At 52.4% G+C, this 11,678-nt stretch overlaps 8 protein-coding genes across 8 annotated transcripts; 4 read left to right on the top strand and 4 right to left on the bottom strand.

Annotated features, from left to right (window-relative positions):
* Positions 1–32: 32 nt before the first annotated feature.
* On the top strand, positions 33–892 carry APUU_81049S (SDR family NAD(P)-dependent oxidoreductase; the record flags this gene model as incomplete). Its single annotated transcript, XM_041697397.1, has 2 exons — positions 33–441; positions 492–892. The coding sequence occupies 2 exons, from the start codon at positions 33–35 to the stop codon at positions 890–892; spliced, it is 810 nt and encodes a 269-aa protein (XP_041562932.1).
* A 77-nt stretch (positions 893–969) lies between these two features.
* On the bottom strand, positions 970–1,953 carry APUU_81050A (sugar phosphate isomerase/epimerase family protein; the record flags this gene model as incomplete). Its single annotated transcript, XM_041697398.1, has 1 exon — positions 970–1,953. The coding sequence occupies one exon, from the start codon at positions 1,951–1,953 to the stop codon at positions 970–972; it is 984 nt and encodes a 327-aa protein (XP_041562933.1).
* A 372-nt stretch (positions 1,954–2,325) lies between these two features.
* Positions 2,326–4,664, bottom strand: APUU_81051A (uncharacterized protein; the record flags this gene model as incomplete). Its single annotated transcript, XM_041697399.1, has 3 exons — positions 2,326–2,980; positions 3,033–4,540; positions 4,590–4,664. 3 exons carry the CDS (start codon positions 4,662–4,664, stop codon positions 2,326–2,328), a joined length of 2,238 nt encoding a protein of 745 aa, XP_041562934.1.
* A 217-nt stretch (positions 4,665–4,881) lies between these two features.
* On the top strand, positions 4,882–6,775 carry APUU_81052S (flavin-containing monooxygenase; the record flags this gene model as incomplete). The annotated part of the gene is made up of 4 exons (XM_041697400.1): positions 4,882–5,081; positions 5,137–5,418; positions 5,475–5,632; positions 5,697–6,775. 4 exons carry the CDS (start codon positions 4,882–4,884, stop codon positions 6,773–6,775), a joined length of 1,719 nt encoding a protein of 572 aa, XP_041562935.1.
* A 256-nt stretch (positions 6,776–7,031) lies between these two features.
* APUU_81053A (putative quinol monooxygenase) lies at positions 7,032–7,783 on the bottom strand (the record flags this gene model as incomplete). The annotated part of the gene is made up of 3 exons (XM_041697402.1): positions 7,032–7,497; positions 7,550–7,665; positions 7,727–7,783. 3 exons carry the CDS (start codon positions 7,781–7,783, stop codon positions 7,032–7,034), a joined length of 639 nt encoding a protein of 212 aa, XP_041562936.1.
* Positions 7,784–7,993: 210 nt separating this feature from the next.
* APUU_81054S (uncharacterized protein) lies at positions 7,994–8,881 on the top strand (the record flags this gene model as incomplete). The annotated part of the gene is made up of 4 exons (XM_041697403.1): positions 7,994–8,245; positions 8,311–8,378; positions 8,437–8,567; positions 8,628–8,881. 4 exons carry the CDS (start codon positions 7,994–7,996, stop codon positions 8,879–8,881), a joined length of 705 nt encoding a protein of 234 aa, XP_041562937.1.
* A 164-nt stretch (positions 8,882–9,045) lies between these two features.
* APUU_81055A (uncharacterized protein) lies at positions 9,046–10,320 on the bottom strand (the record flags this gene model as incomplete). The annotated part of the gene is made up of 6 exons (XM_041697404.1): positions 9,046–9,242; positions 9,305–9,466; positions 9,534–9,778; positions 9,845–9,927; positions 9,991–10,087; positions 10,139–10,320. The coding sequence occupies 6 exons, from the start codon at positions 10,318–10,320 to the stop codon at positions 9,046–9,048; spliced, it is 966 nt and encodes a 321-aa protein (XP_041562938.1).
* Positions 10,321–10,578: 258 nt separating this feature from the next.
* Positions 10,579–11,235, top strand: APUU_81056S (uncharacterized protein; the record flags this gene model as incomplete). The annotated part of the gene is made up of 1 exon (XM_041697405.1): positions 10,579–11,235. One exon carries the CDS (start codon positions 10,579–10,581, stop codon positions 11,233–11,235), a length of 657 nt encoding a protein of 218 aa, XP_041562939.1.
* Positions 11,236–11,678: the final 443 nt, after the last annotated feature.

The following is an 11,678-nucleotide window of genomic DNA, read 5'->3' on the forward strand; positions in this document are numbered from 1 at the left end:
TAATAATAATTGCCGCACACCCTGTCAACGCCATGTCGGATGCTTTGCTGCCTCCACCCTCGCAGGGACCAATTGCTCATCGTCTCCAGTCGCTCGTCGCCCTCATCACCGGTGCTGCTGGCAACATTGGCTTCGAAACCGCCAGGCGATTCCTTCTCGAGGGTGCTCGAGTGGTGCTGGTCGATCTCGATTCCGATAGACTCGCCAAGGCCGCAGACGCCCTCCGCAAAGAGGTCCAAGGCACAGACGATGTTATTCTCAGCGTGCAGGCGGACGTTACAGAGGATGCAGACGTCCAGCGATTTGTAAACGAAACGATACAGGCCTTTGGGCGTCTGGATGTTGCCTTTCTCTGCGCCGGCATCTCGTACTCTTCCACCAGCATTCTCGAAACAGACGTCGATCAGTACGATAAAGTAATGCGCGTGAATTGTCGATCAGGTAGGTTGCGATATTACTCCCCAATGATTAAGTTTTCCTGACACGGTCAGCCTTCCTCGGGGTCAAGTACTGCGGCGCTGCAATGAAGGAGGCGGGCCACGGAGGCAGCATTATTCTGGCCTCCTCTATTGCCGGGCTTCGTGCGACTCCTGGTCTGGCTGCATATTCTACGTCCAAGTTCGCTCTCCGCGGTCTTTGCTTGACCGCAGCAGGTGAGTTGGGCCAGTACAAGATCCGCGTCAACACCGTCCATCCCTGTGGCGTCAATACGCCCATGTTCCTGGCCTCATGGCCCGAGGAGAAGATGAAGAGCATGCTGGCCACTGTGCCGCTGGGTCGCTGGGCCGAAGTTACAGATGTGGCAGCAATGGTTTCATTTCTTGCGAGTCCTGATGCACAATTTCTGACAGGGGGCGCCTACAAGGTGGACGGGGGCATCGTAATGTTCTAGGAGACCCTTTTGTATTGCCTAGATTGTATTAAAGACTGTACTCTAGACTAATGAATATATGGCGTACTGTACTCAAACTACTCCAAGGCCCTGATCAGCTTCTGCCACGACTGCAGGCCTCTTCTGGCGTTGTCCATCGGCCGTCTGGTCTCGTCTCTCATTCTCCAGTCGAATATCTCCATTGAAGCCACCCCCTTCCACCCCTTGTCCACCAGCCAGGATCTTGCAATTTCCGTGACCGGCAAATAAGCGCCCAGCTCAGCCTCCAGGGGGAACACCCTCATGTGTCGCGACCAAGTAAGCGCAGGTGGGAAATCGGCCTGATAGAAGCGATGCTCGTGCGACAGCGGCGGTGCAAATCTCTCACCATCCGAGAGCTGCACGTAGAAAACTTTATCGAGCGGACACGAGTCAGTGAATCGAGCGAGCGAGGCCTTGAGGACCGGCCACGCGTCGTCCTGCATGCCACCGGCGACGGTGTTGTCCCCCCAAAGCCGCGCAGCAACGTGGAATGAGTCCAGACACAGCCCGAAATTCCCCCGGTCCACGTTCTGCACCATGCGCAGACTTTCCTCCCAGGTGTTGATGTAACTGCCCCATGCCACTGCCTCGTAGGCGATGCGCAGCGACCGAGAGGCTGCCAGGTCGCTGAGCTGCTGCAACTCTCGCACCATCTGCTGCCAGTCGCCTGTGCTGTTGGCAGTGTCGAATTGCGACGGGACTTGCAAATGCTCTGCTCCAAGCAAGACAGCAACTTCAATCCAGTGTCTCGCGGACTCGAGTCGTATCGACAGCGGCCAGTGGTGGCCCTCGAAGTTCTTAAATGGATTCAAGGCCAGCACCGAGACGTCGAGCGACTGGCATAACTGTGCGATGGAGCGTGCGGCATTGCACACATCCAGTACAGGCCTTTGTGACAAGCCGTGGTCGACGACTTCCTGGTAGACAATCTCGATCGACGAGAAGCCATTAGACGCCGCGGCGTGGACTTTCTCGGGCAGCGAGTGTGAGGAGTGCAGCCCCAGAGACGAGGTGGTGATTGCTAAGGGATTGTCAAGCATGACGGCTGGGAGAATGGAACATTGGACAGCTGCTTTTATTTTAAAATAAATAATTCAGAAGTGCAGTCGGAGAAATCCCGAAGATTGCGATTACAGCGCTATCCCCAAAAATGCCCTCCTGTGTGGTCCGTCAATTCTGCTTCACTAGCGTATCCAATGTTTGCTACGGATATTATTATGAAAGGAAGTATATTCAATATAAACCCTCATTCTTGGTGATACCGCGTGTTGTAGTGGTGTTGTCCTGGATTAGTATCGGTTATATATATAAATCACAGAGCTGGAGGAAAGTAGCGTCATATTCTGGGCGGGAGCATGCATATGACAAGAGGGCTTATATTATATATAAACAGTGCAAGCTAGACTAGGCTACTATCTAAACAGACCATACAGCAACGAATGATCCTCAGCATCAGTCCCATGCGGCGCTGCCAACCCATCAATATCACCGGCAAACAGGTCCCGACACAGCGTCTCAAAATCTGCGTCTTCTATCTCGGGCACCTGCGCCTCGTCTGGACCTTGAGGTGGCATTGCTCCATTCACACCAATCACTCCGGAGCGGTGGTCATGCTGGACATGGGCTTGTCCGCCTGCTCCGGCCTCCAGGCTGGCTGGCCTGGATGGCTCTGTCTGGGCCAGGATGCTGTTCAAGTCTAACCCAGCGTGTTCAATAAGCGACCGGATGATTATGATCGGCTTGCGCAGTCCGAAATTCGCCCCGTTCTGTAATTCTTTCAGCGCAATCCAGAACCAGCCGACGATGTGTCGCTGCGAGACGTCGACGGATTGTCTGGGCCCGAAGGGAATAACAGATGCCGCACAGAACAGGCAGTAAGAGATCATGTAGGTCGCTCGGCGGAGGGTGAAGGCGTCACGGTAGCGCCTGGCCAGCTCGTATATCTGAACAGCGGAGAGCAGGCAGATTTCGCGATGCTCAGCTTCGGCGGAGGCTCCGAGATGTCGAAGATGGCCCTCTGGAAGGAAGGGCCGGTGAAGGAGTATGTGCAACATATGGAAGGTCATTCTGCGCATGGTGTTAGTCCGACTTCAGGTCAGTTAAGGAGCGGACGACAGACGGTGGATTGAAGCGATGGGCCGGCGGCGCTTCGTCCTGGCTGGGGTCATATTGCAGATGCTTGGGAAGGTTTGCCATCCAGGCGTCGAGTCTTTTCTGCAGGTCTCCAGCAACATCGAGGATCTCCTCTTGGGACAGAAACTGCACCTGGGGAGAATAGAGCCCTGTTACGATACCAGCCATAATATCGGCTAGGTACGTGAATGCCTGGAAGGTGGAGAGTGTATAGGCTGGCTGGGGCTCATATACGGGGGGTGGAACTCTGGCCCGGGGGTCGACATAGGGCTTCCACAGCTCCAGCTCCTCAAATTTATCCAGGAACGTCCTGGATGGCTCAATGCCAATTGCAGTCAGCGTTGGCGGGCGGCCAAAATAGAGCGCCTGGAACTTGTCATTGATGTATGCACCCCAGTATACACGGCGATGCAGTTCAAGATCAACCTCGGTGAAGCCCATTGCAGGCTGCGACGGATCTGGATGGGAAATGCGAAGCTTATGGGGGTCGACATGCAGGCCCAAGTCGATTATCATCCGATAGCCCAGCCCTGAATAGTGCCAGCCAGCCGTCTGCCGGCCAACAGACACTAGACTAGAGCCAGTGATCAGAAACGCAACGGCCGTGGCAACGCTCGAGCTGCCTAGCTCAGAGAGGGTTAATTCCTGGATACGAGAGAAGAATCTCCTGCCTAGCGATTGCCGGTCTGCTGGATCCTCGTGCAACTCGTCGCGATCGCTGTTCAGCGCGGATGACAGGTAAATGGCGTTCAAAAGGAGCTTGTTGATGTAAGCCCCCCCCGTTGCGAGACTATGCATTACTGCAGGTCGATAGGTGGTCAGGTATGCCTGGTGATGGTGGTTCCAATGGATCTGCAGGAGGTGCCACGCTGTATCAAGATCCAGGCCGTCCAGGTCAAACTTGCGCTCAGCCATATAGGACCACTCTTTTTGTATCTGAAGAGCCGAGTTGGCAAACAATCGGCATTCCTCTTCCGCCGTGTCTTTACTTTCCGTTGCAGAGAACTGTGCTGGGCGCGGTTGTCGATAGAGTGTATATGAAATGGGCGGATTGAATGTCGAGCTTGGGCCGTACACTGATATGTGGCCGCCGTCGCTCTCGACTCCTGTGTGTATTTCAATGGATGCACCCTGCTTACGCCCTTGGTCCAAATCGAAGGCAGGGGTCTCTGGGTACAGATTCTGCGGATCGTGGCTTGGTGATGCGTCCATAAACATACCAACGTCGTCCAACCCCTGCAAGGCATGGGTGGGTGAAACGACCGACGGCGCAGTATCGGATGGGGTCTGGACTTGACCAGCATGATGCCGTTGATGCGATAGAGACTCCTCTAATCTATGCACCGTCTCCTCCACCTCCGTCAGCCGGTCGGTGATGCGTTGGATAACTGCCTGCGACACCCGCGATGTCTGTCGCCGGTCCTGCTCGTATGTGCATGGAACATTCTCTGCTCGACATAGGCTGCACTTTGGACGGATACTGTCACACTTCACCTACATGATGTCTGAGGAACCTGCCAGTGAGCTGGGCAAGCGAACATACCTTGCGGCTCCGGCATAGCTTGCATGCCTGCGTGTTGCGCATCTCCCGCCTCGCAGGCCCTCCATTGGCTGTCATGACGATGTCATTACTGATTCACTCCTTGCTGGATCAGTACCAGATGTTAGACGAAGCTGGGGAGAGATCTCGGGGATGTGGAAAGAGGGCTCCCCGCATTGTTGGAGACTGCACGGTCCCATCGGCGATCACATCTCCGCGCGAGAGCCGAGGAAAACGGATATAATCCGTTGTTGTCTTGCCATACACGGCGTTGCCAGTCCTATCATCGCACAAGATGTCATCAGCACAAGCCCCATACACTGTGGAGAACGTCCCGTTGGGGACACACCGGCCAGTCCGGGTGGTCTGTATCGGCGCGGGCTACTCGGGGCTGATGATGGCCATTATCGCGAAAGAGAAAATGCAACACCACAAAGTCGATTTCCAGGTCTATGAGAAGAATAACGACCTAGGAGGTACATGGCTGCTAAACAGGTGATTGTACCTTGGGCGCTCTGTTCCATTCTGACCCTAACCTGGACGATAACAGGTACCCTGGCTGCCAGTGCGATATTCCATCCCACAACTACGCCTACAGCTTCGACCCTAAGCCGGACTGGCCAGGGTACTATGCGACCTCAGAGGAGATCCACGAGTATATGAAACAGGTGTCACGGAGGCACAGTTGCGACGATCTCTTTGCATATGAGCATGAGGTCGTATCTGCAACATGGGACGATGGCGCTGGGATATGGAAGCTGGTTGTCAGAGCAAATGGCGTGGAGTTCGATGATTACTGCCACGTCCTGATCAACGCTGCTGGTGTTCTAAAGTATTTTTCTCCGTTCATACGAACGCTGCTTTGAAGGTTCTAACGGTCGGTTGCAGCAACTGGAAATGGCCGAGTATCACCGGTATCGAGACGTTCCAAGGCAAATTAATGCATTCAGCTGCCTGGGACCAGACCTACGACTATGCTGGCAAACGTTTAGCTGTCATTGGAATTGGGTCGTCTGGGATACAGATCCTCCCCCAAGTGGCTAAGAGTATGCTGTGTCCTTCCTTTGCATCGGGCCTCGCACTGATAGGGTCCTCTGTTCCTTAATTTAGCTGCTGGCCATGTCGATTACTTTATTCGGTCTCAGACCTGGATTAGCCCAGCACGCGGCATAAACGAGGCCCAAGAAGGCGACCCAGAGGTTGACCATGATTATAATTACGTCGAAGACGAGATCAAGCGCTTTCATGAAGACCCGGAATACCTTCTGCAGCACCGCAGAGAGCTCGCTAATCGCCGCATTGATGAGTTCCGGGGGTCGTTACAAGGCCCTGGGGCCCTGGCTGAGGTAAGACGCAGTTACGTTGCCTCGATGCTGCAGAGACTCGGTAACGGCGAGAAAGGTAAGAGACTGGCGTCGCTCATCATCCCAGACTTTCCAGTCGGCTGTCGCAGGATCACGCCTGGCCAGGGATTTCTAGAAGCGATGGTGCGCGAGCATGTCGACACGCATTGGAACTCTCTAGATCATATCACGGCGGAAGGCATTGTGCTGCGAGATGGAAGCGTCTTACCGGTGGATGCTATTATATGCGCAACTGGATTCGACACGACTTTCAAACCGCGATTCCCCATTGTCGGACAAAACGGAGTGAATCTCGCTGAAAAATGGGAAGAAGAGAACCCCGACGCATACTTTGGCATCACCGTTCCTCAAATGCCGAATTACTTCTGCTTCATTGGACCGAATAGCCCGGTTTCAAACGGCTCCCTTGTGCAGGCTATCCAAATGACGGGCATCTACATATATAACTGCATAGAAAAGCTCCAGACCCAAGGGATCAAGTCGATGACGGTCACAGAGAAGGCCGTGGCTGACCTCAATGAACATGCACAGACCTGGCTTCAGGATACCGTCTGGGCAGCGCCATGCCGAAGCTGGTATAAGCGAGGAACGACCGACGGCCGCATTGTCGGGCTGTACGCCGGTAGTTGCTTCCACTTTGCAGAGGCGCTGCGAGACCCCCGTTGGGAGGACTATCACCTCGAATACCTGCAGCGAAACCGCTTCCACTATCTGGGGAATGGATTGACTCAGCGCGAGACGAGAAAGGGCGATATGGGCGACACACAGACATTGGACTTTGAATCGTACTGGAAGCTGTTTGTGCTGCCTGAAATACACATGTAACTTGGGACCGACAACATGGACTACAGTGAAAGGACAATGATATGCCATAAGCCTTGCATCTAGTAATGCATAAATATACACACTGTAACCAAGCAGCACCATCAGCCCTGTCTAATATCCCTTGTTTCTCATAAACCCAAAACCCTCAACACAATCAGTGACAGCCGTACTAGCTTCAAAATTATCTACCAGTTTCACCCTGACAAAAGGTGCTGGATGAGCGAACACTTCTGGATAGGTTAAGCGGGGAGTGCACTTACAGGCATAAATAGTTTTGCTCCTGCTGCGCAAGATAGCCCTCCTCCGAATAACACTCAACAAATAAAAGGTGAAGGGTTGTAGAAAGCCCGGGGGTTGGTCCTTTATCATCCTCATTCCCCCTTTCCTCAGCCACAGCCGTATGACATGCTAGTCCTGTGGCGGTTCTGTGAAGATCCTGAGCAAGGCTTTTCAAACATGCCGTAAACTGCGCAGCTGTGGCGCTAGAAGATTCATGAGTGGTGCAGAGCTTTATTGTTGTGACTCGAAGCTTGCAAGGCTGATGCTCAAAGTGTAGGGCACCATTGTTATTCACAAAGCCCTCGACCGGAGTTAGAAGTAACAGTGGGGGGAATTTCAACAGCGTTGGGTCTGTCTCTTGTAGACCAGCTATGAACTGCCTCATTTTCTTATAAGGTCTGGACGCCCGGTGAGTGACGGCGAGGCCGTCCTCGTTGTCGTAGCTGAAAAGAGGTCAGCCCTACAGGACAATGTATTGACATCTTGCGCACGTACAACTCAAATCCCTGTACAGAGCGTGGATCGGCCACATCTCGGAACCAGCAATATGCGGAACAATGCTCCTCATTCTGGTACGTGAATTGGTAGATGTCGTGGATTAGAGCGAGAAACTTCAACTATGCATGAGCTGTCCTGCAATACGCAGCATTTTGGATTAGGAGGATGCAGTACCTGAGTGGCGTCGTCCTCATTTTCGAACTCGAGCGTAGGTGCAAGACAGAGTGCCATGTTGCAAGCGATACTTTGCCCTTGCTAGGCATTTGCATGGCTTGAAGTCAAATTTATGTCCAACGAGACAGACTGTCCCGGCGGAGATCTGAACCCCGGCCACCACGAGGCACAACAGGCCGTAAATAAGACAGACCTCCAACTAGATATTTATTTCTCCAAAGCTCCAGTTAAAGTTACATTTGAAGGGCACGGCAACTAGCAACCAAAATGGCACAAGCTCATTGTTCCCCGTTCGATGAAGAATTCTACAGTGTCCTGGCCGACCTGCAGCCGTCATCTACGTTCAAATGGTACCAAACTGCAATTGTCGCCCTTGGTGCCCTGAACTATCCAGAAGAGATACCCAGACTGTATGAACTTCTGCTCAACGCGTATATCCCCAAGGAAAACCACTTAAAGGAGACCCGGAAGATCCGAGAGGGATTGACCAAAGCCTGCGGGATTATGGGGGCTGCAAAGGTGTTTTCACCCTTCATATCTGGAGGTTCTAAAGCCAGAGGTGCCGCCTGCTAATAGTTCTATAGACAGGGTCAAGCCTTCGTCAGTTGGCGACTGCAATACCCCCTGAGCTTATGGAGTCAACATATCACCGGTAAGCGAACAGATACATGGCTCATCATGCTTATAGGTCGTACTGACTCCAGGGTTAGGGCCGGTGATACACGAGAAACGGCCATCCAACGAGGCCGGAACATGTTCTGCCAGATTTATGGTAATATTCCCGGGTACGACGAGGGCAAGACGTTGCATGCAAGTCCCGACTACTATCACATCGTAAATGGTATCTTCAAAGGGCATCAAGTTCCGGCATACCAGTGCCAAAGCTAACTGCAATCTCTAGAGCTGTTCTACGGCCACATCTTCTCATTCGACGCAGTTCTCGACATCCTAGAGACGGAGCAAGTTATTGTTTCTGCTTTGTTAGGAATCGACTGCCCAGAGCAGGCAAGGAACCATATGCTGGGTATTCTCGCCAACGGGGGACAGGGCGAGGACCTTGCATTCATTCGTGATATTGTCTCTCGGATTGCTGATCGAGGCCATATGCAACTCCGCAGAGTTTCCAAATTTGATACGCCACGACTTGATTCGTAGACGGTAGAGTGGAATGTTTCCAAACGATTTATTCGGAATAAAGGTCTTTCAATGTATGTACATAGGCTTGGTAGCTCCCAAGGGTTCAACACCTCAAATGCATTTCCTATGTATCCAGGCTACCTGAAACCAATGTTACTACCTAATAGCAGGCTGGGTACGTATCAGAAGATGGCAATGGCATTTGGCGGCGTGGCAACAGCCCCCGTGTAGTTCAACGGGGCAGATGTGATAAAAAATGACCAGCGATTCAACTGCGCACACCGTTCAGCCAGGTCGTCGAGATCGAACAGCTCTCCGATTGGAGTCCCCCATCCAGAAAGAAGAATAGGGTGCAGCATGTATTCTGGATCAGCCGGAGCTGCGTCACCATGGTCTCATTAGTACTGCATTGATTAAACATCTGGATCCTCAGCGACTCACGAATGCTTTCGAAGGCCGGACTATCAGATGTGACTGCAGCAAACTGCCGCTCCCACAGCCACTCGACTGTTTCTCGAGATTGTCCAAGGCCGGGGAACTCGGGGACCTTCGATTGCTCCTCTCGTTGCGCCTTGTTCAGCTGACGGTATCCCTTGACGAACCCTGGTTCGAGATAAGACAGTCAGCGGAGCGTTACTGGATCGGATGAAGGTGCAGTTTCCAGTCTTACCTGTTCGCAGGAACAAGATGTCGCCCTGCCGAAACTCGACTCCTTTCTCACGAGCAATAAGTTTTACTGCATCGAGTGGGATATGCTGTGTGCTCAGAGGGTCATATTTAACCCCATTTTCACCGGCCCAGCTGGCGTAGTCGACCAAGACGCCTCTACCTGCGATGCCACCAAGTCCCTTTGACCAATGGGATGAGGAGCCAACAGTGCTTGATAGATCCTCATGGATGTCTCCTTGGGTGACCCTTTCTCGGGCAGTGTTAGCTGGGCGGTTCCATATATCAACGAGACCACAGTGGATAACCGCTCACCCATTATAGAATTTCCCGTGCTTTTGGTACGCAAAGTGGCGAAAGCTGTCCCACTGGGAGCTTCCCTGGGTATTGAACGTGATCTGTGGTCGTGATATTGAATCATTATCTAGTTCATCGGGGGAAGCACAGGAGAGGAAACGTACAACGTCGTCATTAATAACCCGAGGAGCCTTGTTGACAATCTCTCTTTTAAAACCTCTTCTTCCTAGCAGAGGAGGATCAATCAAGTCTAGAGGCAGGCTACACTATATTAGTTATACCCTCGTGGGTTCCACTGGGATGAGCACTCACTCGAGAGAGACTCTTTCGCCAGTTTGAATCTCCTCCCGAGCAGCCTGTAACAGCCTCTTGTCGGTCAGATAGTTGAGCGAACCATACTCGGGCCTTTTCCATAGTCCCCAGGCAGAGAACGGTGGGTCACCCTGGCAGAGAGGCAGTTGATCAAAGCGCGGGAAATCAGAGACTGCAAGCATTCTGAGAATCGGTATTTTGCTTTACACCTAGTGACATCAGAGGAGTTCCATACATTTGTACTTATAACGTTATCCCGTCGCTGTTATGACCTCCGCTGAGTCGCCTTTATCGTCGGAGGTCAGATCTCCTGCTTTGCTTCACTGCGGCACAATCCCCACTCCATCCACTGCCAGACAAGATTTAAATTCAAAATAGCCGGCTGGACATCTTTTTAAGAAAATATTCAATTAGGTAGCCACGCTCATACATCTGTCACCATGCCTGCCGGACTCCTGCGCGTTCTACTCGAGAAACCCGCATCGACCGACCATGCAACATTCGAATCGTGGCGCAAACAAGCCTTCTCCAAACTACCGGGCGTGTCTACAGTAGATGTTCTTACTGCTACTGACGAGGTCAAAGAGGGAAACACCTACCGCTACGAGAACAGCTACTATGTCGAGGACACCAGTCTCATTACCAACGAAGTCGTCCAATCCCTTATTTCAATCGAGAAGGAGAGTATCAGCCTTGACAAGGCCGACTTTCATCTGTATGAGCGTATCGCATTCAACGTCAGGGACGACATTGAGCCCCGAGTCCGCCCTGCAGGGACTGTCGTGGTGACAGTGGGAATGTCGCCCATCGAGACTGAAGAGGTCATAAGAGACTTTTACGACTGGTACCGTGAGGAGCATATGCCGACCCTACGTGATGTGCCAGGTTGGCGTACTGGGAGTAGGTACAAGCGACTGGCTACGTTTGGGGCCAATGCGGAGTTTGCGGCGCCCTATGTTGCCATTCATCAGTATAACCCGGAGAACGGGCTCGGGGGAGAGCAGTGGACCAAGTCTATCAAATCCAAGTGGACTCAGAAAGTCATGTCCGAGCTGGCAGCGCCAAACCACCGCCGTGTTTGGAAGGTAGACGGTTGAATGGATTCGATAAATAGTGTCTTGCCTTGCAAGAGAATGAAAGCTGGACCGCGGGATAATGTTTTGCTATGTATTTGAAGAATGCGATATTTGATTCGTGCCTGTGTAATGTGATCCTGATCCGTATAATCTGGGAAGAGGGTGTGAAATACTCAACCCGTAACGTTTATTGCTCTCTGACGCGGTCCGAAGATGTACATATACGAAGTATCTCACGACCTGGCCAACATGGGCACTTTGTGCTCCGGAGATTAGCATTATTGGGTATGAAGCATACCCCCATTACTGGCCTGACATTAAATTCCGAGTATAGTGGGCAATGGCCATCTGCGGGATGTTCAGACCGGGAACGGGATCAGATATTGGAATTGGTGCTGTGGAAGGCAGTAGAATCTGGTATAAATAGGCTGGGCGCAAAGACAAAACGCCACTTCTACAAATAT

Source organism: Aspergillus puulaauensis, chromosome 8 (genome assembly GCF_016861865.1).
Source record: "Aspergillus puulaauensis MK2 DNA, chromosome 8, nearly complete sequence".
NCBI classification, from domain to species: domain Eukaryota; kingdom Fungi; phylum Ascomycota; class Eurotiomycetes; order Eurotiales; family Aspergillaceae; genus Aspergillus; species Aspergillus puulaauensis.